This window comes from Lepidochelys olivacea, assembly GCF_965140295.1.
Source record: "Lepidochelys olivacea isolate rLepOli2 genome assembly, chromosome: 1".
Classification (NCBI taxonomy): domain Eukaryota; kingdom Metazoa; phylum Chordata; order Testudines; family Cheloniidae; genus Lepidochelys; species Lepidochelys olivacea.
This window is the reverse complement of record NC_140411.1, coordinates 198,476,517-198,503,913: the sequence shown is the minus strand read 5'-3', so window position 1 is coordinate 198,503,913 and position 27,397 is coordinate 198,476,517. Positions and strand designations below refer to the sequence as shown.

General features: G+C 41.5%; 1 protein-coding gene across 1 annotated transcript in view; it reads left to right on the top strand.

Moving 5' to 3' along the window:
* The window catches only part of ZPLD1 (zona pellucida like domain containing 1), a 44,365-nt gene extending 21,369 nt beyond the window's left edge, over positions 1-22,996 (top strand). The window contains exons 4-11 of the mRNA XM_084643915.1: positions 974-1,155; positions 1,846-1,918; positions 5,404-5,501; positions 9,057-9,137; positions 10,660-10,831; positions 11,816-11,924; positions 19,681-19,710; positions 21,076-22,996. Coding sequence (XP_084500041.1) covers positions 974-1,155; positions 1,846-1,918; positions 5,404-5,501; positions 9,057-9,137; positions 10,660-10,831; positions 11,816-11,924; positions 19,681-19,710; positions 21,076-21,251 — 921 coding nt within the window. The 3' untranslated portion in view covers positions 21,252-22,996. The remainder of the gene's footprint in view (positions 1-973; positions 1,156-1,845; positions 1,919-5,403; positions 5,502-9,056; positions 9,138-10,659; positions 10,832-11,815; positions 11,925-19,680; positions 19,711-21,075) is intronic.
* Positions 22,997-27,397: the final 4,401 nt, after the last annotated feature.

Here is a 27,397-nt window from a genome sequence, read left to right as displayed (position 1 = left end):
TAATTACTATTTTCTCCACATGACCATTAATTCACATAGTACATGGGATATATGGTGAATGAATCAGTGGGTTGCAGGAAGAGGAAGAATGTTCACTTGTGTTTTGAAGGTGTTGGATGGGGACCCAGGAGAGCTGGGTATTATTTCTGTGTCAACTACATACTTATGTGATGTTGAGCAAATCAGTCATAATTCAGACATGCAATGGGGCTGAATTAAGGTTTCACAGGCAACTTTAATTGTGGCATTGTCTAAATATTGAGTGCTTGGATTTTCAGCACTGGCATTCTTTTAACTTAGTTTTTGTGTGAGTAATTTATTATACATAGATATGCATCTCCATACAGACAGATACAAGCATTGACCAGAAATTCAATTGTTTGACTTGAATTGCTTTAGTGTCTCATTAATATCACTTTAAAAATACTATAACTCTCCCATTTCCATCATCTATTATGTGATTTGGAAACCTTCACAAACAAACATACCAGTAGTGGCCACGCATCACTTCAGTGAGTGGGATTCTGTGTAAAATAACTTCATTTTCAAGTATTAAAAACTCCACTATTTTGTTACCTTTCAAACCAAATAGAACTGCTTCTTCAGTCCCCTCCTCCCCCCAGCGATCCATGGGAATTCATCAGGAATGTTCAGAGAAAATGCCCACCTGAAAAATTATTCACGGGACCTCAGGACATTCCAGATCTGTGTTTAGGCTCTACGACCATATTTTGCATTCAGTCAGACCCCCGTAATCCCAATTGACTACTGGCTGTGCAGGTGAAATAGAAAACAGAATCTGATTTAGTAAGCCCAATTCATCTCTGGTGTACTGAATGAAGTTACACCAAGGATGAATTGGACTCGAAGTGTCAGAATTTTTCAATGTGTTTGTATTTCTCTCTCTCTCTCTCTATTTTTTTTAATGTGCTTAACCTTGTGGTAATGTCTGTTTTCGTACCTTCCTCAATAGGTATCCTCAGGTCCAGGCATCAATGCATATGGGAATGTATCAGTGGTACAGATAGGTAACGTTTCAGGCTACATAGATACGCCAGATCCACCAACAATCATCAGCTACTTACCAGGGCTTCTGTACAAATTTAGCTGTAGCTATCCATTGGAATACTTGGTCAACAATACACAATTGGCTTCGTAAGTATGCTTTTCATTCATTCATATATATTTATATATATAAGGGTGAGGGTGTCTGTCTACATGCATCTGCACAACCCAACATTTATCTCCATAAAAATTTGTGGTCTTGTACTGATGGTGAAAAAAATAAAACCAAGATTGTGGGAAGAAGTGGCAGGGAGAAAGGGGAGACTGAAGAAAGAAGAAAAGTTTACTAGGGGATCTATATAATACAATGATTTACCAAAACTACTGTAGTTTGTTGCCTGACTAGTGTAAAAATTTGCCTTCTAAATGCATGTGGTTTTATGACAAAATAGTAGCTGCATACACATTTTAAATTTCCCATGCAATATAATATTTTTGTGTAGGGTAATCAATGAATGTGTAGTGCAAGGAAACACATTTTCCAGGAGCCGACACACTATATCATGGAGAACTGGTTCTTTTATGCCATTTTGCCTTTCTGCTAATTATTTGCCTGATTCATGTTTTTAATAGCCTCCATTACTTCCAGTATAGTTAAGGTCCTGTCATGGTCTCCACTATAAATTCCTATTTTCAGAGATTTCTAACACAAACCTTAAAAAAATCACTCCTTATGATGTATCTCAAGAACTGATTTTGAGTAAAGAAGCACTGAAATATGAAAACGCAAACAAACAAACAAAACCCTTAAACAGTTTCTGGTTTCTAAATCTGTTTTAGGTCATCAGCTGCTATTTCTGTAAGAGAGAATAATGGGACATTTATCAGCACTCTGAGTTTGCTGCTTTACAATGTAAGTATAAAATTAGTAAACAAATTATATGTAATATTCTCTGAATTACATGGCTGCAGCTCTCTTTGACAGAGCAGAATTAGGCTCCTTATGTGTTCATTATGTTCTATTTTCCCCGGAAGGGAAGCAGGCCTTTCAGACCGTTGTCATTCATCTAATTGTTACCTGGTGCTTGTCCTTTTTTTAATTTATTTTTTTTTTAAATGCACCTGTTGTCTCTCTTCTTAGTCTCTGCCCTGAATGACCTACCATCTCTCCTTTTATTCTGCACTTGTACAGCGCCTAGCACAATGGGATCCCAATCAACAATTAGGGCTTCCAGACCCTTGGGCAGTACAAATTATAATAAGTGATGCACTAGAATTCAAATATATTGCATATTGTACCTGCATATTATATTTATTCTAAATATGATCTTATAACAATATTGATATGTTAAATTTCTCACAAACTTATGTAGAGTCCAAGCCTTGTCCAAGTATGTTGACCATTTTAAATAGGAGTGAAGTTTGCAGGATTTACCCCCAATCTATACATCCATACAGATGCTTATTGCATGTACTTTGGAGACTTCATGGGTTAATATTTTTAATAACAGCATTTGGCTGCTGACACTTCTCTCATACTTTTTCAGAAATTGGGTTTGAATACACATCACTGTGTAAACTTTTATTATGTAAATCTGGACAACGACAGTAAAACGTAAAAAATGTGCAGACGTCTATTTATAACAGCTACATTCATTTCTGAAATAATTTTTGTTGATTAAAATTTTTATTCATACATTTTAAATACCTGATTTAAATATCAATTTTCCAATCTATCAAGCAACGTTTTTGTAAATTATGAATCTGATTTTTTTGGCTTTATTATTCATGCCATCGGGATGCTGAGTTATAATTCATGCAACTGATTTAAAAGTCAATGCTTTTTTCTTGGAATATAATGAGCTATAAATATTGTAACAGGACATTTTCCAAAGGCATTTTTTTTAAAATTCACGTTTGTAAGTTTGTCATTTGGTAGAGCAGAGTTCTTAAAAACAGATTAAAATGAAGATTATATTTCTCCCATTTTTAAATAAATATGTAGTAAAAAGGAGAGAGAGCCAAATTCCTCAAAACTACAGGAATTGTATAGTGGATAGGAAGAGCCATTCACCGTTTCTGCAGTGAGAGAAGAATAAAATTAATATCATGCTGGAATATGCCCTTGAATGAAGTGCCCAAGTTTAAAGGGCCTGATCCTGCCCAACTGTAGTCAGTAATGTCAGATCCAAGGTATTCAAGTGATTAAGAATGAAGTCATTGGTGTTTGACTCTGAGTTTTGATCTTGTGAGATGCTCCTAGAAGAAATACTGCAATTCACAGAAGCATGAAAAAGCAACCAAACACAAAGTATTAAGATAATCTTAGTAATTGTAACTATTTTTAGGAACTTGTACATAGATGAGCTATACAGTATATTTTGCTCCTGATATTAAAGACCAACGTTTACAAATGCAGACCCCAAAAATAGACATTTAAAGCCATATTTAAGTACATAAGAGTCCTGCTTGTCAAAGGTGTTGTGCATTTGAGGCTGTGAAAATCAAATCACTTTTTTAGGTGCCCAGAAGGATTTAGGTGCCTAAGTTCAGACACCTATGTTTGAACACTTTAGACAGGCTGTTTGTTTTTTGTCACTTATTTCTCTGATGTTTAAAATTGTTATCCTTAATTCCTCCCCTCTCTCCCCCCTGACTTGTTGATGTTTTCATTTGTTCTGTTGTGCTACTTCGTGCCTTTGCCGTGTGTTAATCCATCTGCAAAATTTATGAACGCAAGCACAAAACTAACCATTATGGAAAAGATGTAAAGAGACTAATAGGGATTAAGGCTTGGATTTTCAAAGGAGCCTAAGTGATTTAGATACCCGTGTATAAATCCTTGGGGTGACTGCAGCATGTGTAGCTCAGATACTGAGTTAGCTTTGCTCTAATTAGTTTGCTAAAAATAGCACTGTTGTCATGGCAGCACAGGCCGTGCCACAGGCTAGCTGCCCACGTACAATCCCTTCTTCGTCCCTGGGTAAAAACTCAGGCAACTAGCCCATGCCATGGTCTGTGCTGCTGCAGATATATTTAACAAGATAGCTTGATCAAATTTAGCTACACATGTTGCAGTCGCCCCTCACAATTGCAGTACAAAACCTGTCTTTAGACTCCTTTGAAATTCTCAGCCTAAACCAATAGCGATCTGTAGAAATTACTCCAAAAATCTGTAGGACGTAATAAGAGTGAGATCTTTTCTACAGATTCTCTTAGCCAACATACAAATTTAACAGAGAAGTACACCCCACTATCAAATTCTACCGCTTAGCTTAGAAGTTCTGTAGCCAGTTTTCTCTCATTCTCTTTCATATTCGAAAGGACACTTCCATAGGAGTGAAGTACGTAGAAAGTTTACAAATTATGTTTTTCATTCCTTTAGAAAAATCACATGCTTTGCGCATTTAATTTAATATTTTCCAAACTTTCTGGTGTCTGCTACACCATTCTGGTTTTATTGCGACACAGCTTGTGCAAGGCAGGACTTTTTGAAAATGTGGACTGAGTCTTGGTACCCTCATCTCCCACTAGAGGCCTTTCTCCCATATGCTGAACCTCCCCCACCACTCCCATCTTTCTACTGCTCATCTGCAATATATTAAATGATGTCTGGTCCCCCCCCCTAAAGTGGGTCTTGTATTGCTGAATTATATCTGTGTCAACAAGTTCCTACTTCAGTTCCTGGAAACCTTGGCTGGTAGGCCCTCTTTGTGAATTTAGCAGCATACACAGAGCACCGGGGTACATCCACCAAGTGTCTTTGATTGTTTATACGCCAGGTACATCACAACATAGCAGGAGATATGCTCCCTTGCTGCTCCCTGGTTCAGCTATTTACACAGTTTGATTTCTTCTCAGGAGTACCCAGTTGGTGAGCTAATTACCTCATTAGCTCATCAGGTTCTGTACAGGTGCAAGTTTCTACCCTTCCAAGTCCAAACTACTGAAGTCCCTTTCACTCTACCTATACCCGGTGCCATGGGTATTCTAAGTGACCAGGGTGCTGGCTTCCAAAGAGCTCAGTTTATAACTGCTAACAGCACCCTGTCACAGTCTGACACTCCATATTCATTTTACAACATTGTACAAGCTGTGATTTTTCTCTCTCTCTCTGTACACACACTTACACTAGTTTGGTAATGGAGCTTTTGAAAGGAGGTAATTTTTTAAATACAATCTTTGTTTGTTATCTAACACTTTTAACATGTCATTTCCCACTAAAGCTGCATTGTGGAGAGCAAAACATCTGTTCTAATTGTCTGAGGGCAAACCTTGAACTTTGCGAAACTTGATAGCACTGCTGTTTCCACTAAGCCAACTGACCAAAAAAGCTTCTGTGTTGCAAGGTGTTGGTATTGCCATTGTGTTACAGCAACTGTGTGTGTGTTTTTCCAGGACTCAACCTACAGCCAGCTGCTGGTTATCCCCAGTATAGGTTTACCTTTGAAAACAAAAATATATGCAGCAGTGCGAGCAACCAACCTAGATGGCAGGTACAGTAAAAGATATTGTTTCTTCCCTTTCTAATTTTTGCAGCTCTTGAGCAGCATCAATCACCGTGTAAATATATAATTATATATGGCTTTTTTTTTCTGACCGTCTTTTATGGGGCTTGGTAGAATTTGATTTTTTTTAAATAATTTTGATGGATAACTGATTATTTTCAAGCATTGCTTTTTATTAATTTAAATTTTTACAGGTGTGGAAAACTATGGGAGTGTTCAACAATAGGAGAATCAATTATGTAATAACAGTACACATTGAGATTCAAAAAGTTAAATCTTTATAACTGTTAAAATACAAACTGTGAACATTGCGTCAAAATATACAAAGTAAATATCCTTACGTTGAACTCTAATAAGTTCTGCCATTTTCTTACCTTTTCTACCTGTACATTTTGAGTATTATCGATGGAAATATTTTTTTTGTAGGTTTGTGTCTGTAAGGTGAAATCCATGTTTACTGATAAAAATCTAATACTTCCAAGCCTATTTACAAGTAATGAAATGACTAATCTGTGTGAATCACTTCCCTCTGTTGGATGGAATCAGATCTGTTTTGCTATGTGTCACAGGCCCTTTATTGGTAATCATCAACAAAGATTCTCCTTGAGCTCAAGGGAGCTTTTGTAAGAGGAGGAAAGAAAGGAAACAAAAGTGTAGGAATAAATGGTCAGTTTCCATAATGGAGAGAGGTAAATAGTGGTGTCCCCCAGGGGTCTGTTCTGGGACCAGTCCTGTTCAACATATTCATAAATGGTCTGGAAAAAGGGGTAAACAGTGAGTGACAAAATTTTCAGATGATACAAAACTAGTCAAGATGGACTGCGAAGAGTTACAAAAGTTACAAAAGGATCTCACAAAAGACTAGGCAACAAAATGGCAGATGAAATTCAATGTTGATAAATGCAAAGTAATACTCATTAGCAAACATAATCCCAACAACACATACATACAAAATGATAGGGTCTAAATTAGCTGTTACCCACTGAAGAAAGAAATCTTTGAGTCATTGTGGATAGTTCTCTGAAAACATCCAGTCAATGTGCAGTGGCAGTCAAAAAAGCAAACAGAAAGTTGGGAATCACTAGGAAAGGGATAGATAGACAATATCATAGTGCCACTATATAAATCCATCATATGCCCGTATCTTGAATACTGTATGCAGATGTGCTCGTCATATTTCAAAAAAGATATATTGGAATTGGAAAAGGTACAGAAAAGGGCAACAAAAATGATTAGGGGTATGGAACAGCTCCTATATGAGGAGAGATTAATAAGACCGGGACTTTTCAACTAGGAAAAGAGACAACTAAGGGGGGATATGATACAGGTCTATAAAATTATGACTGGTGTGGAGAAAGTAAATAAGGAAGTGTTATTTACTCCTTCTCATAATACGAGAACTAGGGGCCACCCAATGAAATTAATAGGCAGCTGGTTTAAAACAAACAAAAGGAAGTATTTCTTCTCACAATGCACAGTCAACCTCTCAAACTCTTTGCGATGTTGTGAAGGCCGAGACTATAGCAGGGCTCAAAAAAGAACTAGATAAGTTCCTGGAAGATAGGTCCATCATTGGATATTAGCCAGGATGGGCAGGGATGCAAAACCATGCTCTGAAGTGTCCCTAGCCTCTGTTTACCGGAAACTGGGAATGAGCGACAGGGGACAGATCACTTGATTGCCCGTTCTGTTCATTCCCTCTGAAGCACCTAGCATTGGCCACAGTCAGAAGACAGGATACTGGGCTAGATGGACTATTGGTCTGACCCAGTATGGCCATCTTTAAAAAAGGGAAGAAGGAGGATCCTGGGAACTACAGGCCAGTCAGCCTCACCTCAGTCCCTGGAAAAATCATGGAGCAGGTCCTCAAGGAATCAATTCTGAAGCACTTAGAGGAGAGGAAAGTGATCAGGAACAGTCAGCATGGATTCACCAAGGGCAAGTCATGCCTGACTAATCTAATTGCCTTCTATGACGAGATAACTGGTTCTGTGGATGAAGGGAAAGCAGTGGACGTGTTGTTCCTTGACTTTAGCAAAGCTTTTGACACTGTCTCCCACAGTATTCTTGCCAGCAAGTTAAAGAAGTATGCCCATACATTCATGGACTATAAGGTGGATAGAAAGCTGGCTAGATTGTCGGGCTCAACGGGTAGTGATCAATGGCTCCATGTCTAGCTGGCAGCCGGTATCAAGTGGAGTGTCCCAAGGGTCGGTCCTGGGGCTGGTTTTGTTCAATATCTTCATAAATGATCTGGAGGATGGTGTGGATTGCACCCTCAGCAAGTTTGCAGGTGACACTAAACTGGGAGGAGAGGTAGATACGCTGGAGGGTAGGGATAGGATACAGAGGGACCTAGAGAAATTGGAAGATTGGGCCAAAAGAAATCTGATGAGGCTCAACAAGGACAAGTGCAGAGTCCTGCACTTAGGACAGAAGAATCCCATGCACCGCTACAGACTAGGGACCAAATGGCTCGGCACCAGTTCTGCAGAAAAGGACCTAGGGGTTACAGTGGACGAGAAGCTGGATATGTGTGCCCTTGTTGCCAAGAAGGCCAATGGCATTTTGGGCTGTATAAGTATGGGCATTGCCAGCAGATTCAGGGACGTGATTGTTCTCCTCTATTCGACATTGGTGAGGCCTCATCTGGAGTACTGTGTCCAGTTTTGGGCCCCACACTACAAGAAGGATGTGGAAAAATTGGAAAGAGTCCAGCGGAGGGCAACAAAAATGATTAGGGGACTGGAACACATGAGTTATGGGGAGAGGCTGAGGGAACAGGGGATGTTTAGTCTACGGAAGAGAAGAATGAGGGGGGATTTGATAGCTGCTTTCAACTACCTGAAAGGGGGTTCCAAAGAGGATGGCTCTAGACTGTTCTCAGTGGTAGCAAGTGACAGAACAAGGCATAATGGTCTCAAATTGCAGTGGGGGAGATTTAGGTTGGATATTAGGAAAAACTTTTTCACTAGGAGGGTGGTGAAACACTGGAATGCGTTACCTAGGGAGGTGGTGGAGTCTCCTTCCTTAGAAGTTTTTAAGGTCAGGCTTGACAAAGCCCTGGCAGGGATGATTTAACTGGGGATCGGTCCTGCTTTGAGCAGGGGGTTGGACTAGATGACCTCCTGAGGTCCCTTCCAACCCTGATATTCTATGATTCTGTGATGTGAATCCTGTCCAATGCTGCCATGAAATTCTTAGTGGAGATGATATGCACCAAAGTGATACCCGTTGAAGTGCTATATGGTCACTGATTTGTAACAGCTTCTTTACTGTGGAACAGATGGGAGTAAAACCATGTTGGTTAAATTGTATCATTCATACACTGCACAGTCATTGTGCAGTAATGTAAGTAATGCAGAAAAATAAAAACTATTATACTGCCATAGAATGGTCTCAGTGAGAATGCAGGGATTCTATACATGGCTCGTAATTGTACATAACTGTGTAGGTTCAGTTCATCAGCTAGTACTATCAACTTGTACCTCGGTTTTTTTTTTTAAATCTTTTTCCTTGACAATTATCTTGCTCCTCATGCAGATGGAATGTTTTGATGGACTATTGTTACACCACTCCATCTGGTAATCCCAATGATGAGCTTCGATACGATCTCTTCTTTAGGTAGGTACTTTGCAAATCCAGCATTTGTATGTAAATGCCCTCCTTTTAAGACCGCAATTATGAGCCTCTGTATGATAGTGTGATGCTACATTTCTTGACAGGCATGAGGTTTTTCAGGAAGGTCCAATGTCTATGCTTGTAAATAATTTATTAGTCATTAATCTAGCTATTTTTGGACATAAATATTGGGTAAGTGTGCACAGGCATGAAAATTGTGAGCACCAATGTAGGTGTAGAAATAGGCATTTTGCATGCACATACTAGGGGCCCTCTACTCAAATTTCAATGGGTATGTATTTGTTAACATTTATTTTAATGCAAGTGAGAGGATGCCCTGTGGGTAGATGATAACCATCTAACATGTCTAAGGTGCTAATTCAGGAAAGTGCTGAAGCACAAGCTTAGGTGCTGTCCTGAGTGGAAATGGCTTCCTGAATCGGGACCTTAAAGGATAGCAAAGAGCAGCTTGGTGTCTCAGCAACCCCACAGATTGAATCATATCAGTGGCTCTTGATGGAGCTGCTACCTTTGTTCAGAGGTGCTTATCTATATAAATGAGCTTACCTGATAACTTTTTGTTTCAGGTCTCATAATTATTTGGAGATTTGAATTTAAATGGAACCTGGAGCTGAGTTTCCTTGGATTTGGTTTTGATGTGGCAAAATACACAATTCAGTACCACTTTAAAGAAGTGTGTGTGTGTGTGTGAGAGAGAGAGAGAGAGAGACATACACATACCCTTTGTGGACTTCTTCAATAGTGGCTCTCCTTCCTGCTATAGCCCTCCTTTCAGCAACCACCACCAGTTGCCTTCTTTCTTGTCCTAGGACTCTTCTTTTCATCCCCCACCAGCAGGCCCATCTCCTAGTCACCTGCTCCTAGTCAGGTGACTGGACTTATTACCTCCACATAGGGAGGCAGGCCACATCTGGCACAGGTTCAGCTGAGCTCTGAACCCTCTTAAAGGGTCAGGTCCGTTTGTGACAGGGTGCCCTTATAAATACAATGTCAAGCAGACTTGATTTCCAATTGTCAGTATTGTTGGGTCCCTATCTGCATTCGCTAAGAATGCAAAACCAATGGGACAAAATTGTGCTCTGGCATAACTTTCACTAATGTCAACGGGTGTAAACACTGCAGGATCAGAGCTAGTTATCTCACATCCTGTGTGTTCCAGTCTAAGACAAGTGTATCACCTAAAGAAAATATTGGAAATGTGGCATTCTTGAACACAGATCCTTTTTAGTGTTTGTAAGAGTAATTCTGACTCTGTGCCTTTTGTCCATTGTCATTCTCTGCCTGCCTGTGCATCTGAGCAGTGCTCACTGCCATGCCATCTTAGACCTTGATGTACTATAGCACACTTGAGACTCTCATAGCTGCCCATTTTGGACATCATGGCACTCTCTTGTTTTGCACAGAGCTTAAGCATTGATCTTTTTACTTATAGTCCTTTATTCTCAGGGGCTAAAAATCAGAGGTACACATGGTCATCCCAGTTTTAATCTTTTATACCAATTAGCTGTGACAAGGACCCACAGACAACTGTAATTGAGAATGGCAAGAGTCAGATGGGCCGGTTTTCCTTTGAGGTGTTCCGCTTTGTGAAGCACAAGAACCAGAAGATGTCTACAGTCTTCCTCCATTGTGTGACAAAGCTGTGCAGAACGGATGATTGCCCCTTTCTTGCACCTGTAAGTTTTGGGTGGAGCTCTGTCAATAATCTTTATGAATCTGTGCTGTGCCAGAGGCAGAGCTGTGGGGCCATTCTACACCTGTAATTTGCAGATGGATAGGAGAGGTGGAGGGCATCTGTGCAAATGAAGAAAGCACCTAGAGTTTGAACTTGTTGTTTGTTTCTAGAGAATGTGAACGCAACAAATGAAGAGTGGCATTTCAATGTCATCACCATTGTGTGACGTAACACTGGGAACTGTAAAGCTGAGGGGAATTGGGTTTGGCATAAGGAGTGTTCTCCTTTAAGTCTCTGGGTCAAATCACGCCTCGGATGATAGAGACCAAAGGTGACCACTGTCAGAAAGCCATTCAGATAGTTTATGAAAAATGAGCTGGTGGTCTTAGGATAGCTCCTAGAAAGCTCAAGGATAGAGAATGAGTTTGAGCCTTAGCCTGACCTATCCACTCATTTCTAGATGTGATCCCCACAAGACAAAGTTGAAGAACATTCATAGGGTGTTCAGGGGAAAGTTGCACTATCACTTCCCCCTCCTGTGCCTATTTAGTGGGTAGAGTATATGAGTCTTTAATACCCTTTGCCTAGCAGCAGAGCTGGTCAAAAATATTCTGATGGAACATTCTTCCATCAGAAAATGCCATTTTGTTGAAACTCAAACTTCCTGTGGGAACATGTCTATTTTGATGAAATTTTATTTCAGGAAATTAATTACTGAAAAGTTTATTATACAGTAATATGGATATTGTACATGAGCTCAATGCAGTTCCATAAATGAAATGAGGCAAAATACAACTGGAAGCCAATCATTTACAACATGCACTCTTAGGAGGTATTGCATCTCTTTTTATTGCAAAGTAATTGAATACATACAAGAAATAAAGTTGTAGTATCACTTTTTAAAAGAGCTGGCATTAAATATGGAAGCACAGGAAGGCAATAATTCTACTCCACTCTGAAACTGTGATTTTGATTAACTTCTCAGATTTGCAGTAACAGAGAAAGAAGAGATGCTGTTAAGAGAACAACTTGGAGCCCTCAGAGCACCTCTGGAAATGCTGTAATCTCTGCTGGCCCCATCATTACAAGGAGCGGTAGGAATTCTCAAACATTTCTGTATATTGCAGGAATTTAAAAAACAATGCTTTGCTGTTTGAGAGTTTGCAGTGACTCAGCTAAAAAACCCAGCTAACTTATTTGGGTCTATTCCTACGGCTAAACTTTCATGTAAAAGTTCTGAGCCAATTGTTTTGGTCATATATGCATTCAAAACACCCAATGAAGTCATTGTGGGTTATGTGCATGTGTCTGAGGCTGCCATAAACACCTAAACTCAATAGGCTAAATTCCATTGCCCATACAGATGCAGCTTCCACTGAAGATAATGGAAGGTGCACCCATCTAACGCAGAAAAAAATTAGCCTGATTCATTTTGCTTAAAATCAGAGCTCAAGATGGGAAAGCCACAAAATGGAAAAAATTGTTTAGAAGCTAATGAATACCCACTTTAACATTAACTACTCCTTCTCTTGCCTGGCTCTTCCACTTCCATCTTAGGGTATATCTACACTGCCAAAAATGGTGTGTTCTTAACTAGGGTTAGCTCACTTGATTTAAATTAGCAGTGAAGACACAGCAACTTAGCTCTTAACTCACTTTAAAAGTTTGAATTAAAGCCTATAGGGCTGCTAACCTAAGTTAAAACACAAATGGCTGTGCATTCACTGCTATTTTAACCCAATTTAGCCCTGGTCTACACTTGGACTTTAGGTCAAATTTAGCAGCGTTAAATCGATGTAAACCTGCACCCGTCCACACGATGAAGCCCTTTATTTCGACTTAAAGGGCTCTTAAAATTGATTTCCGTACTCCGCCCCGACAAGTGGATTAGCGCTTAAATCGGCCTTGCCGGGTCAAATTTGGGGTACTGTGGACACAATTCGATGGTATTGGCCTCCGGGAGCTATCCCAGAGTGCTCCATTATGACCGCTCTGGACAGCACTCTCAACTCAGATGCACTGGCCAGGTAGACAGGAAAAGAACCGCGAACTTTTGAATCTCATTTCCTGTTTGGCCAGCGTGGCAAGCTGCAGGTGACTATGCAGAGCTCATCAGCAGAGGTGACCATGATGGAGTCCCAGAATCGCAAAAGAGCTCCAGCATGGACTGAATGGGAGGTACGGGATCTGATCGCTGTATGGGGAGAGCAATCCGTGCTATCAGAACTCCGTTCCAGTTTTCGAAATGCCAAAACCTTTGTCAAAATCTCCCAGGGCATGAAGGACAGAGGCCGTAACAGGGACCCGAAGCAGTGCCGCGTGAAACTGAAGGAGCTGAGGCAAGCCTACCAGAAAACCAGAGGGGCGAATGGCCACTCCGAGTCAGAGCCCCAAACATGCCGCTTCTATGATGAGCTGCATGCTATTTTAGGGGGTTCAGCCACCACTACCCCAGCCGTGTTGTTTGACTCCTTCAATGGAGATGGAGGCAACACGGAAACAGGTTTTGGGGACGAAGAAGATGATGATGATGAGGTTGTAGATAGCTCACAGCAAGCAAGTGGAGAAACCGGTTTTCCCGACAGCTAGGAACTGTTTCTCACCCTGGACCTGGAGCCAGTACCCCCCAAACCCACCCAAGGCTGCCTCGTGGACCCGGCAGGCGAAGAAGGGACCTCCGGTGAGTGTACCTTTTAAAATACTATACATGGTTTAAAAGCAAGCATGTGAAAGGATTAATTTGCCGTGGCATTCGTGGCTCTCCTGGATGTACTCCCAAAGCCTTTGCAAAAGGTTTCTAGGGAGGGCAGCCTTATTGCGTCCTTCATGGTAGGACACTTTACCACTCCAGGCCAGTAACACGTACTCGGGAATCATTGTACAACAAAGCATTGCAGTGTATGTTTGCTGGCGTTCAAACAACATCCATTCTTTATCTCTCTGTGTTATCCTCAGGAGATTGAGATATCATTCATGGTCACCTGGTTGAAATAGGGTGCTTTTCTTCAGGGGACACTCAGAGGAGCCCATTCCTGCTGGGCTGTTTGCCTGCGGCTGAACAGAAATGTTCCCCGCTGTTAGCCACGGGGAGGAGAGAGGGTTGAGGGGGTAGACACGCAGTGGGGGGAGGGCAAAATGCGACCTTGTTACGAAAGCACATGTGCTATGTATGTAATGTTAACAGCAAGGTTTACCCTGAAAGAGTGTAGCCACTGTTTTATAAAATGTGTCTTTTTAAATACCGCTGTCCCTTTTTTTTTTCTCCACCAGCTGCATGTGTTTCAATGATATCAGGATCTTCTCCTTCCCAGAGGCTAGTGAAGATTAGAAAGAAAAAAAAAACGCACTCGAGATGAAATGTTCTCTGAGCTCATGCTGTCCTCCCATACTGACAGAGCACAGACGAATGCATGGAGGCAAATAATGTCAGAGTGCAGGAAAGCACAAAATGACCGGGAGGAGAGGTGACGGGCTGAAGAGAGTAAGTGGCAGGCTGAAGACAGGGCTGAAGCTCAAATGTGGCAGCAGCGTGATGAGAGGAGGCAGGATTCAATGCTGAGGCTGCTGGAGGATCAAACTGGTATGCTCCAGTGTATGGCTGAGCTGCAGCAAAGGCAGCTGGAGCACAGACTGCCACTACAGCCCCTGTGTAACCAACCACCCTCCTCCCCAAGTTCCATAGCTTCCACACCCAGACGCCCCAGAACGCAGTGGGGGGGCCACTGGCCAACCAGCCACTCCACCACAGAGGATTGCCCAAAAAAAAAGAAGGCTGGCATTCAATAAATTTTAAAGTTGTAAACTTTTAAAGTGCTGTGCTTAAAGTGCTGTGTTGCATTTTCCTTCCCTCCTCCACCACCCCTCCTGGGCTACCTTCGTAGTCATCCCCCTATTTGTGTGATGAATGAATAGAGAATGCATGAATGTGAAGCAACAATGACTTTATTGCCTCTGGAAGTGGTGATCGAAGGAAGGCGGGGAGGGTGGTTAGCTTACAGGGAAGTAGAGTGAACCAAGGGGCGGGGGGTTTCATCAAGGAGAAACAAAGAGAACTTTCACACCGTAGCCTGGCCAGTCATGAAACTGGTTTTCAAAGCTTCTCTGATGCGTACCGCGCCCTTCTGTGCTCTTCTAACTGCCCTGGTGTCTGGCTGCGCGTAACCAGCAGCCAGGCGATTTGCCTCAACCTCCCACCCCGCCATAAATGTCTCCCCTTTACTCTCACAGATATTGTGGAGCACACAGCAAGCAGTAATAACAGTGGGAATACTGGTTTCGCTGAGGTCTAAGCGAGTCAGTAAACTGCGCCAGCGCGCCTTTAAACGTCCAAATGCAGATTCTACCATCATTCTGCACTTGCTCAGCCTGTAGTTGAACAGCTCCTGACTACTGTCCAGACTGCCTGTGTACGGCTTCATGAGCCATGGCATTAAGGGCTAGGCTGGGTCCCCAAGGATAACTATAGTCATTTCAACATCCCCAACAGTTATTTTCTGGTCTGGGAATAAAGTCCCTTCCTGCAGCTTTTGAAACAGACCAGAGTTCCTGAAGATGCGAGCGTCATGTACCTTTCCTGGCCATCCCACGTTGATGTTGGTGAAACGTCCCTTGTGATCCACCAGTGCTTGCAGCACTATTGAAAAGTACCCCTTGCGGTTTATGTACTTGGCGGCTTGGTGCTCCGGTGCCAAGATAGGGATATGGGTTCCGTCTATGGCCCCAACACAGTTAGGGAATCCCATTGCAGCAAAGCCATCCACTATGACCTGCACATTTCCCAGGGTCACTACCCTTGATATCAGCAGATCTTTGATTGCATGGGCTACTTGCATCACAGCAGCCCCCACAGTAGATTTGCCCACTCCAAATTGATTCCCAACTGACCGGTAGCTGTCTGGCGTTGCAAGCTTCCACAGGGCTATCGCCACTCGCTTCTCAACTGTGAGGGCTGCTCTCATCTTGGTATTCATGCGCTTCAGGGCAGGGGAAAGCAAGTCACAAAGTTCCATGAAAGTGCCCTTACGCATGCGAAAGTTTCGCAGCCACTGGGAATCGTCCCAGACCTGCAACACTATGCGGTCCCACCAATCTGTGCTTGTTTCCTGAGCCCAGAATTGGCGTTCCATAGCATGAACCTGCCCCATTAGCACCATGATGCATGCATTGGCAGGGTCCATGCTTTCAGAGAAATCTGTGTCCATGTTCTGATCACTCACGCGACCGCGCTGACGTCGCCTACTCGCCCGGTATGGCTTTGCCAGGTTCTGGTGCTGCATATACTGCTGGATAATGTGTGTGGTGTTTAATGTGCTCCTAATTGCCAAAGTGAGCTGAGCGGCCTCCATGCTTGCCTTGGTATGGCGTCCACTCAGAAAAAAGGCGCGGAATGATTGTCTGCCGTTGCTCTGACGGAGGGAGGGGCGACTGATGACATGGCTTACAGGGTTGGCTTCAGGGAGCTAAAATCAACAAAGAGGGTGGCTTTACATCAAGGAGTATTTCAGGCAGGACTTCACGGAGGGTTCCAATAAGAAATGGTGCACCTAAGTTATTGTTCTTATTGGAACAAGGAGGTTAGTCTGGCCTCTGATTGATACGTGGCTAGATTTACCTCGCTGCACCTTCTCTGTGAGTGACTGCAGTGTGACCTAGAGGAATGAGTCCCCTAGACGGGGGAGGGGGGAAGCAAATGAGTACAAAACAAATCTGGTCTATTTCTTGTTTTGATCCACTCCATCTATCTTTTACATCTTTGGCTGGCAGCAGACGGTGCAGAAGGACTGCAAGCCATCCACATCTCATGGCTGCCCGGCAGAAGATGATGCAATAGGACTGCTAGCAGTCCGTATCGCCTGCCTGCTCACCATAAGATGGTTCAATAGGACTGACTGCAGGACTAAAGAGAATGACTTGATCAAGTCACTCCAAATTTAGTCCCTGTGCCCATGTCTGTCCAGGCGCTCCCGGCCGACGTGGCCAGGAGCACCTCTGACATGACGACGACGGCTACCAGTCCTATTGCACCGTCTGCTGCCACAAGACAATGGGTTGCTGCTACTGTGTAGCAATGCAGTACCCCGTCTGCCAGCACCCAGGAGACATATGGTGACGGTTAGCTGAGCGGGCTCCATGCTTGCCGTGGTATGGCGTCTGCACAGGTAACTCAGGAAAAAAGGCGCGAAACGATTGTCTGCCCTTGCTTTCACGGAGGGAGGGAGGGAACAGGGGCCTGATGATATGTACCCAGAACCACCCGCGACAATGTTTTAGCCCCATCAGGCATTGGGATCTCAACCCAGAATTCCAATGGGCAGCGGAGACTGCGGGAACTGTGGGATAGCTACCCACAGTGCAACACTCCGGAAGTCGACTCTAGCCTCGGTACTATGGAAGCACTCCACCGAGTTAATGCACTTAATGCACTTAGAGCATTTTCTGTGGGGACACACACACTCAAATATATAAAACCGATTTCTAAAAAAATGACTTCTATAAATTCGACCTAATTTCGTAGTGTAGACATACCCTTAGATAGGACGAGTAAAGAACACACCGTTTTTTGCAGTGTAGATGTAACTTTAATGACATTAAGTGTGACTTGTGTTGGTAATATACTTTTTGCTCAGCTTTCAGCTGTAAATAGAGCCTGAGGCAAACAGTTCAGGTTTTCAGTTTAAAGACAGTTGCCCAGATTCTGTTCTCACTTAAACTGGTACCTATCCAGAGTGTAATTCCACTGATTTCTGTTCTCCTAGAATTTTAAAGTGTTTCAAATACATCTTCGAATTTCTGAGAAGCATTCATTTTGTGAATACCTGTGCTAACTAGTAAAGATAAAATATTTTGAGCCAAATTCTGCTGTTGGATGGATGTAAGTAACTGTCATTGGGTCAGTGGTTTCAGTGGAGTCGATCTGGACTGAAACCAATGAAACTGAGAGCAGAATGTATTCCCATAGAGGGAAAAGAATTATTAGGACTTGAGGACTAATTTGTCTCTGTTTGCTGTGTAGTGGTGGATGCATGGATATGCAAGAGGAGAAATTTGCCCATAGAGAATTGGGAATGTATTCAGTTTTTTGTAGGTGCTTGGTTAGAAAAGTTTTTTTTTTTTTAAGTAGAATTGGATGAATAATGCCAAAAGATTCTGCACATATTTGAAGTAGATAAGGCATTTACTTCGGCCATTCTCATGGCCCTTTTGAGTTCACTTTTTATGAATGTTCAGTTAGTTTAAAAATATCTGGGGAAAACTAATTTCAGAGTTGCAAACATGAGGAAACTGAATTTTCAGATTTGCACTTATTTTGCACCACACATGATCATTCAATCAGGGAACAGAAACAAGACCACAGGATTTATTTGAGCAGTCATAAGCAATACAGCTCAAATTTCAAATATTTGGGATCAATCTACATAGGTTTACAAAAATAGAAAAATATTAATCAATTGCCTTTGGATATTGAATACATTCAAGTAAACCACAGAATGTTCATGGATATTCCATGAGCAGAAGAGGTGGCTAAATTCTTTCAATACATGATTGTTGAAAATTCTTTGCTTAGCTCTAGTTTAGCCATGAATAGATATGAAAAGGGGAAATAATCATTTTGCAATTGTCATCTATTTCAGAAATGGAATTCAAATATTTTATGGAATATATAGAGGACCATTTTACTTTTATTTCTGGCTTTTAGGTTGCACAGATAGGAAAGATAGTTGGGTATATGAAGCACTGGACTATGACTCAGGAGGCCTGTGTTCAGTTCCTGACTGCCACAAGTTTCCAGTGTGACTTTGGGCAACTCATTTAATCTACCTTGTGCCTCAGTTTCCCTTTTGTGAAATGTGCAGAAGGGTACTTCCCTACCTTGAGGCTAAAATCTATTAATGATTGTAGAGCTGTCAGGTATTATGGTTATGAGGAGCCATATAGAAACCTAGATAGTTACATAGGATTGCTGCTGCTTGTGACTGTCTGTCTCATGTATGTTTAAGCTATTTTAACACTGTGCTCTTTCACAGAGACCTTGCACTTGTTTGTTTATCTATAATAAATAATTTTAGACAAAATACGTGGCTTTTTCTCTGTGTACAGAAACAAAATAGTTATCTACTTCTGAAGGCAAAAGTGTTTAAAAAAAAAAAGAATGAAAGCCATTGTATATCCTAGTTAAAAATAAATACAAGTCAGGACCTTGAAATAAATGTACTTTTGAGCTGTGATTGAGGCTTACAAACAGAAAAGCAAAACCAAACAAAGATAAGATATTTAGTTTCAGGACCGACAATGAGGAGTAAGTGAAAATTAGGGAAAAAACATAAACTTATCCCTAAAAACATAAACTCATCCCTCTGTGCTCCTGTCAAGAAAAAAGTGTGTGTGGAGGAGAAGTTTTCTAATGCTTTCTAGTCGCAGATTTCCTTAATGAAATGAAGATAAAGTATCCCCACTATCGCAGAGCTCCTTCCCCCTAGTACAGCACATGGTGAGAAGAAGTAGTTCCTGCTACATTGTTTTGGATCATATTTTTTATGAAATGGGACAGAAGACAATTAGCAACACGTTCAGATAACTGGACCTTGATAAAGATTTTTTTTTTGGCAGAGTAATAAGTGGTGCATTAGACCAATATCCTCGCAGTAAAAATTAGGAAGCTTCTTATAGTTAATGTTCCTAGCCTGACTTGATCAGAGACATTGATTGTGACAAGCCACCATTGCCAACACAGTTGTTGAGTTTTAGGATAGTCCTAGCTTTATGTTTGTCTGGTTTTAGTGGGAGTGAAGAGAGGATGCAAATATTGATATCTGTAAAATATAATAGCTCCATTTTTATATTTTTATACAGATGAGACACCAACCAACAATTCACAGCTAGGTAAGTTAATCAGAATAAGAGAAACACAAAAGAGGGGTGTTACAGGAGTGCTACACTAATGAGTGGGTAAACCATTTGGATTCAGCTATGTGTTGAAGTTTTCCTTATTACCATTAATTTAAAAGGAGAAAATATGAATGTGTTCTAAAGAAAGCAATTGATAAATCTGGAATGCTCCGTTAAGTTCATGTGCCCAACAGTTTAACAAATTCCAATCTCTACTATGGAACTAAAATTACAGATCAAATGCAACCCTATTTATGCTGCTATGGCACATTAGGAAACAGTGCAACTGCCAGAAGCCAAATGGCAGGTTTAAGCAATAAAGTCATTTCCTACTACAGATGAATTGAACCACAAAATGGTCATTATGGGGCAGCCTAGCCTGGCAGGCTTCACAGCTCAAAAAGGTAAAAATCCTGTTTCAGTTCCTGTAGTCCCTGACCTTTCTCCTGGATGTAACCATAGGAACCACACAAATGGTCTGTGGTAAGGCAGATGGGAATGAGTATCAGGAGATGGATCACTTGAGGATTACCTGTTCTGTTCATTCCCTCTGGGACACCTGGCATTGGCCGCTGTCAGAAGACAGGATACTGGGCTAGATGGACCTTTGGACTGACCCAGTATGGCCATTCTTATGTTACAGAGCCCAATGCTTCTGCTCTGGTGGTTGAGGAAGTAGGCTGTATGGAAAAAATATGGGCTAGTATATGGGGGAGGAGGTCTGCAGATTGTCAGAGTGCTCCTCCTCCTGGTCACCTGGAATTCTTTTGGGTGGAGAAATACATCTGTAGTGCATTCCTGGTTTCTCGGTTACTGTTGTCTGGCTGATCACTCTTTGTCAATATTTACTAGGGACCCATGTAACAAAATTCAGCTGCTATCCCTCCTGAAGTCTAAGGCAACTGGGAAAGAACCCCCCCTAGTTCTCCCTTCCTCCAACCTCCCCTAGTTCCCCCCTTCCTCTCCCTTCCTCCAACATTTGAATGGTGGGGACTCCAGAAGCATGTTAAAGTCCCTCCTCCATAATAAAATCATGTAAAAGAGAAACCTAGCATTAAATAGAAAGATTTAGGGTTCCTGTCAGCTGACATCCTGCACACCTGAGTATGGAGTTCAGATCATCTTATGCGTTAAATATTGTCCTCTTGTCTTATACCCACACCCATCATGGTGAATGTGCGTGTGAAGGAGCTATGCACCTGCAGCCGCTCCCTAAATACATTAGATAGACTTAATGTGCAGTTCAGTATCAGCCTGTTAACTGTAATTTTTGTATATAAAGGCATTGTGGCAGGAAGACCCAGCTCTGCAGAGAGAGATTCTGATGAGACCTTTCTGTGCCTTTTTTTTCCCTTGCAGCTCATCCAAATGGACCTCCTTTCCAGCTGAACTCAGTCACCAGTGCACTGATTTCAGGAATAGTCATTCTAGGGATTATGAGCATTTTCTTTTTTGTATGTTCCCTCACCCTCCTGCACAGGAAATGGCCCAGCAGCTCAGTTCTGGGTGGCATACGAAACCCAGTTTTCAACTAAAAGGGACAATTAATTTGCACTTGTTCTGGGGGTGGGGGATTGCCTTCGTTGTCCATGAAATACACTTATGTTATAAATTTACCAAGGCAACATTCTGCCAGTATCAAACTTCAGCTAGTCTTATTTGTAGTGTTGTAGACTTTATTGTATAGCTAAACAGTCATAGTGATGGCAAGAATCCTACGTAATTCTTCTCATTTGTGTTTGTGATCAGACTATTGAACATTTTGCCTGTGGGTGTACTGACAATAAAATTGGTGTCCTACTGTCTCACTGTCAACCAGGGTCTTAAAATTTAAAGATGCTTAAGATAAAACACCTTTAAGTACACCATTATTAAACCAGACCTGGCCAACCTGCCACATTCACATTTAACCACCACCTTTGATAAAGACTGCCTCTACTTTTACCTTTTTTGTGTATTTTCCTACTTTATTGTGGGACCTTATCAAGCAAATTATTGTAGCTCAGAACCTACATTTTTATTTTCTATCTGGATTAAAAATAACTGCAGAAAGAATCAAAATAAGTGGACGGTGATTATCATTCATTTGGAAATGGGGTCATATGACAGAGTGGGCAGAAGTCTGCTCTGTCTTCTAATTCCATTGAATTCAGTGGGATTGCACACAGTGTAAGGAGAGTCAAAATTTGGCATGGTATCTGTCTGTCAAATTGTTTAGTGCTGAAAATTCAAAGCCGTTTCCTGGGTACAATCCTGTCGTTCACTCAGACAAAAAACTCTCACAGGGAAGTCTTTGACAACTTTAACAGGAGCTTGCCTGCATCATCAGTTGTTCAATTTTTGCTAAGACTTACTTAAATGCAGTCAGCACTGCTATTGCCTTGAGTTAAACTCTGCTGTCATGGACATCCTAGGGTGGAAAGAGTTTATTCCTTTATTTCTAAAACAAAACAACCCTCCCACCCTCGAACAACAACAAAAAACCCCAACACTTTTCCAGCCAAAAGGATGTTTTAGGGCCAAACTCTGCAGTTTGAGCAAAAACTCCACTGAAGTAATTTGAAAGGACCAATTCTGTCATATCAGTTGCACAGTTCAAAAAATAAGGTGGTCTTTCCACCCAGAGCTTTCCACAGAGTGATGCTTCCCTTTGGCTGTTTTCCCCATGAGCTAGACTTCCTCCCTGTTTGGGGAAAATCCTTGCAAGAACAGGCCACGTGCCTTACCAAACTCTCAGCTCCAGCTAATCTGATAAACCTCAGATCATCTGAATTAAGTGTGAATTATCATGTGTCCCTTTCAATAGGTGTCTATGAATAGGAATTTAGGTACATCTATCCAGGAATCTGGAAGAGGATATTGGTACTGATGACAAGCGTGGCAGTGGTAGATACAGTAGATATATTAATTTGATTGCTAAACAGTTAGTTAGGATTTGGGTCTAGTCTCAGTAAGTAAACTCTTAACTTCATTTACCATGTACTGTACATATTGGCTCAGCAGCACCTCATTGTTATTTATCACTTTTTCCCGTATTAATCATGTGTGTGCTTTCTGTGATGCGACAGAAGTGGTTAATGTTCAGGGGTCTCTGAATCTCAAGACTAAATGCAAATACAGATATGTCATATATCACTCTTCTTTGATCTAGACAATGCTGTATAAAGGCCTGTTCAGAAATTATCCAGCTGTTGTAGTGTAGGGTCTTTAACAACAACACTGTGCATGTTTTCCTCCAGTCTTAATACCTCAGAAACAATTTTTTGCACTTCAGGGGTTAGGTCTGATGACATGTAAAACATGATTGTTTAATAGAATAAACTGAAAAATATCAGAAGAAATATTTGTCTGAATGTCTTTCTTAGAGGCAACATGTAGGAGGGGACATAGTGGGGGTCAAATGTTCCCACAGATTGGCCTGCTGGGAGTGGGAGAGAGAGGGGCTCTATCCTTTCCCTGCTCCTCCCCCGTGGCATGCTCTGCTTCTGTCCCTGGCAGCCGAGCCTGGGCAGGGAGAGGGCCACCGCTGCCTCCCCGCCAGGCTCTCTCAGGCAGAAGCGGCTTCGTCTCATTCCCTGCCCGGCTGCCAGGGAGAGCGGCCGAACATGCAGGGAGGAGGCACAGGGAGAGAAGACTGGAACCCCTGCTGCAGTTAACGTGGGTGGGGTGAGCGCGGTGGCCCGGGATGGGCACAGGGCAGTGAGGTCACTGGGCACAGGAGGCACGTGAGCGATCACATGTCCTCCCCTTTAGATTGTTCCCCTCCAATATGGGGAGGCACCAGTCGGCTATGGTTATTGTCTTGATTCTGTTTCAAATTAAAATACTTAATCCTACAGAGGTGAAAATTGGGATCACATGTTTAATCTAAGTAAATTTCTTATATTGTGACTAGAGCTGGGTGAAATGTTTTATTTTATTTTATTTTATTTTGGCTGAATAGTTTATTTGCCTAAAAATGGGAACTGTTCATGAATTCTCATCAATTCAGCTAATAATTTCTGCGGAAAAGTGTGGGGGGGGAATGCAAAAAAAAGTCAAAATATTCATTTTGATATGTTAAAAATTAAATATTTTGACTTTTTGTTTTGAAATTTAGCTAGATTTCATTAAAGAAAAGTGGTTAAAAAACCATCTCAGAATGAAACATTTAGTTTTGGGCAGAATTAAATGCTTTGTTCAACCCCAAAATTTTTTTGTGTGGGTTGTTTTTGTTTTCGTAAGAAAAACAGAAACATTGTTTCAGGGCAACCTGAAATGATTTTTTTCAGATACTTTGGTTTGGCCACTAAATCAAAAAACCATTTTACTGGCTGAGCTCTAACTATGACTTAATCTAAACAAACATCAGATAATCATAGTGAATCTAAGGGGAGTAGGGAGAAACTGGAGATTTGCAGGAAATGAGTGAGATTCAGATTTCAAGGCTTATCATGATTCATAGATTTATTTTTTTAAGGCCAGAAGAAACCACTGTGATGGTTTAATCAGACTTCCTGTATAATGTAGGCCATAGGACTTCCATGAATTAATTCCTGTCTCAAATCTAATAGCTGGGGTTGAAGAAGAACATCTCATCTAGAAAAGATCCAGTCTTCATTTAAAAATTTGCAGAGATGGAGAATCCACCATATCAAATGGTAAATTGTTCCAATGGTTAATTACCCTCACTGTGGAAAAAATTGTACCTTTTTTCTAGTCTGAATTTGTCTTGTTTCAATTTTCAGCCACTGGATCATGTTACACCTTTGTCTGGTAGACTGAAGAGCTTTCTATTATCAGATTTCTTTTCCCCATGTAGGTTTTTATAGACTGTGAGCAAGTCACCCTTTAATCTTTTCTCTTTGATAAACTAAACAGATTGAGCTTCTTGAGTCTTTCACCATAAGGCATGTTTCCAGTCCATTAAGCATTCTCTTATGATTCAGGTAACACCACTGAAAAACAGTAGTCATTGTTATTGGAGGTGCGGGGGGGGGGGGGGGAAGAGATTCTAAGCATAACCCGTGATCAGTTCAATAAGTTTGTTATATCTTTGAGTCCATCTCAGCTCTTGGAAGGGACAGTACCGTAAGGGAATTGTTGTAAATAGACATAAATTTTTATGTCTATTTATGTTAAATAGATAAATACATAAATAGTTAACAAGGAACCACCCACTGGTCTGCTGGCAGCTTGGGTATTGTGCTGCTGCTATAGTACAACAAAGTTCCATGTAAAAAGTATTCTGCTTAGTAGATGACAAGTTAATTAAAATGTCCGATATCAGGTTTACCGCCCCCCCGCCCAAACTATTGCCCCATGTTATATGTTCTGCTATGTGAGTGAAAAATGCATGATGTTCTAATGACTGCACCATGCATGTCAGTGGGGATGTGATCAAGGTACCAGGCTGGGAGTCAAACCTGGGTTCTGTTATTGCAGGTCCTATTGATGGGCAAGGCACTTAACTGTTTTGTGCCTCAGTTTCCTGATCTGTCAAATGGGATAATCCCTACCCCATTTGTGAAGCACTTTGCGATCTACAGGTGACAAGTGATATATAACAATGGAAAACTATTATTGTCATGTGTTGATCTGGCATTGGATGTTTGTTTATTTATTTATTTTGCATACCATCGCATGGGAGCACACTTGTCCACTTCTTGGGAGTGCACTTGTCCATTGGAGATAAAAATAACCAGAAGAGGTAAGTCTTATTAACGCACATTTTGTTGATCGCATCCTCCTGTACTAATGCTAGATATAGCTTATGGAAGCAATGTCCTTAAAATATGTATGACCTTTATGCATGTAATGTCATGCGAGCACCAAGCAGTGGTATCAGTAACCTTAGTGGAAGTACATCAGATATGTACAGCCTGGTACACAATAACACAGATCCTGTAAAGCAAGCCTTTAAAGTTAGTTTCTCTCACTTGCCATTATTCCAAGTATTTGACATATTTTTCAAAAACAATGGGAATTAACTTAGGGTCAGATAATCACTCTTGTTCTTCCTCGTACAGTAGAGTAGAATTTGGGTTCTCAGTGTGGTGGATTTTGCCTATGATAGTTCAGTTCGAGGTTGGGGCTTGCCCACATCTCTGAATAGGCCTGGGGTTTAGCCTCCAAAGAGCCACTAGAGCCATTTGTATTGAGCTTCAATAATTCCTGGCCTTTTGTAGTTTCCCCAGTCTCTGTTCTAGGAGTGGGTCAATCTGTGGTGGGGAAGCCTAAGTGACCCATGGAGCATTAGCTTGAGGCACGATGCCTTCTATGTTTCATTGAGGGAGTGGAGGAGAGTACATGCCAGTTAGAATGGCGTTATGCTTGTCTGCCTGAAGGTAATATTAGTGACATAGAATGGAGAGAGATTACCAGGAACAGGGCAAAGCAGGGCCGGTAGAAATTAGAAAGCACTATAAGGTCATCTGATTGTATGACTTTTTTGGGTGTGACATCTTAGCCTCGTCACACATAATGGGGTTCTCCTGCTTTTTAAGTGAAAATAATAGACCAGAAGAATGTTTAGCTGTGCTAATAAAACTGGTTGTATAAAGGATGCACATGATATTTCTGTAGACCCACAGGGTAACTCCAGCTATTAAAATACTCCTGGTCAACCTAAATGCAGCTTACAAGTTTGTGATCTTAAAAAGCTTAAGAAGTCAGTGAACCAATTGATTGGTGGTTGGTAGAATAATCACAGAAGATTCTGAGGGTTGCTCTAGATCCAAAGGAACTTAATAAAGCTATAGAGAGTTGTGAGTACTTTTGGCTCCCTACTTTGGAAGAAATAAATAGCATAACCAGCTGGAGTTAATACATCCTAGCTGCTAATGTATTTCAGTTGATTTTGGCAAATAGTCCCTGGATCAAGGTATATCACAGTTCCCACTCGGTTTGGCAGACAATGTTTCTGATGGCTGCCTTTCATATCTCTAGTGTACTGGGGTAATCCACAAGCGGGTACGATAGATACTCAAATGATTAGAAGATGTTCTAGCCTATAAGATTTCCTCACTTGGAGGGCAAACAGGGTAGAGGAGCACAATATTAAACTAAGGAGAGTTCTCAGTGTTGCATGCAAATCATTCTGCAGATTCCTGCCACCCCTTATGTAAGTGACTCTTGAAATCTTTCCAAGTGCCTTTGGAGCAGAGGTGATAAATTTTGTTGGGAGAAGACAGATCTACAAATGTATGCGACTAAATTTCCCCGGTTACATACACTGGTATTCATGGGGTCATGCTCTTTATTTGTATGAGTGCTATTTGTGAAAATGTGTGTGAATCCAATACCTTCTGTGCTGACTTTGTGCTGTAAGTGGACTATTCCCCAGTCAGCAATGAAATCTTGTACACTCCAGTACGAGTTTAAAAAAAAAAGATGCTATTTATATGATTAGGAGAAACTCTCCACAAATTGAACAGCTCATGAAACCATATTGGATGAATGTTATTCATCTGAGCCATATGGTGGATGTTTATGAATAGGGCTCAATCAGCACACAGCTACGGATTTACAGCTGCAGAGGACCTATGGATCCTAGGCACAGGTTGAAATGCTTGTGGTATACTTTAGGGCTGCCTGGTGTGATGTGTGAACTGCTTTGTGATAAATTAGGATGAAGCTTTTTTTAGCAGCCCCTGGCTTAGGGCATTTTACATAAACCACCTTCTGATTTAATGGAAAACCT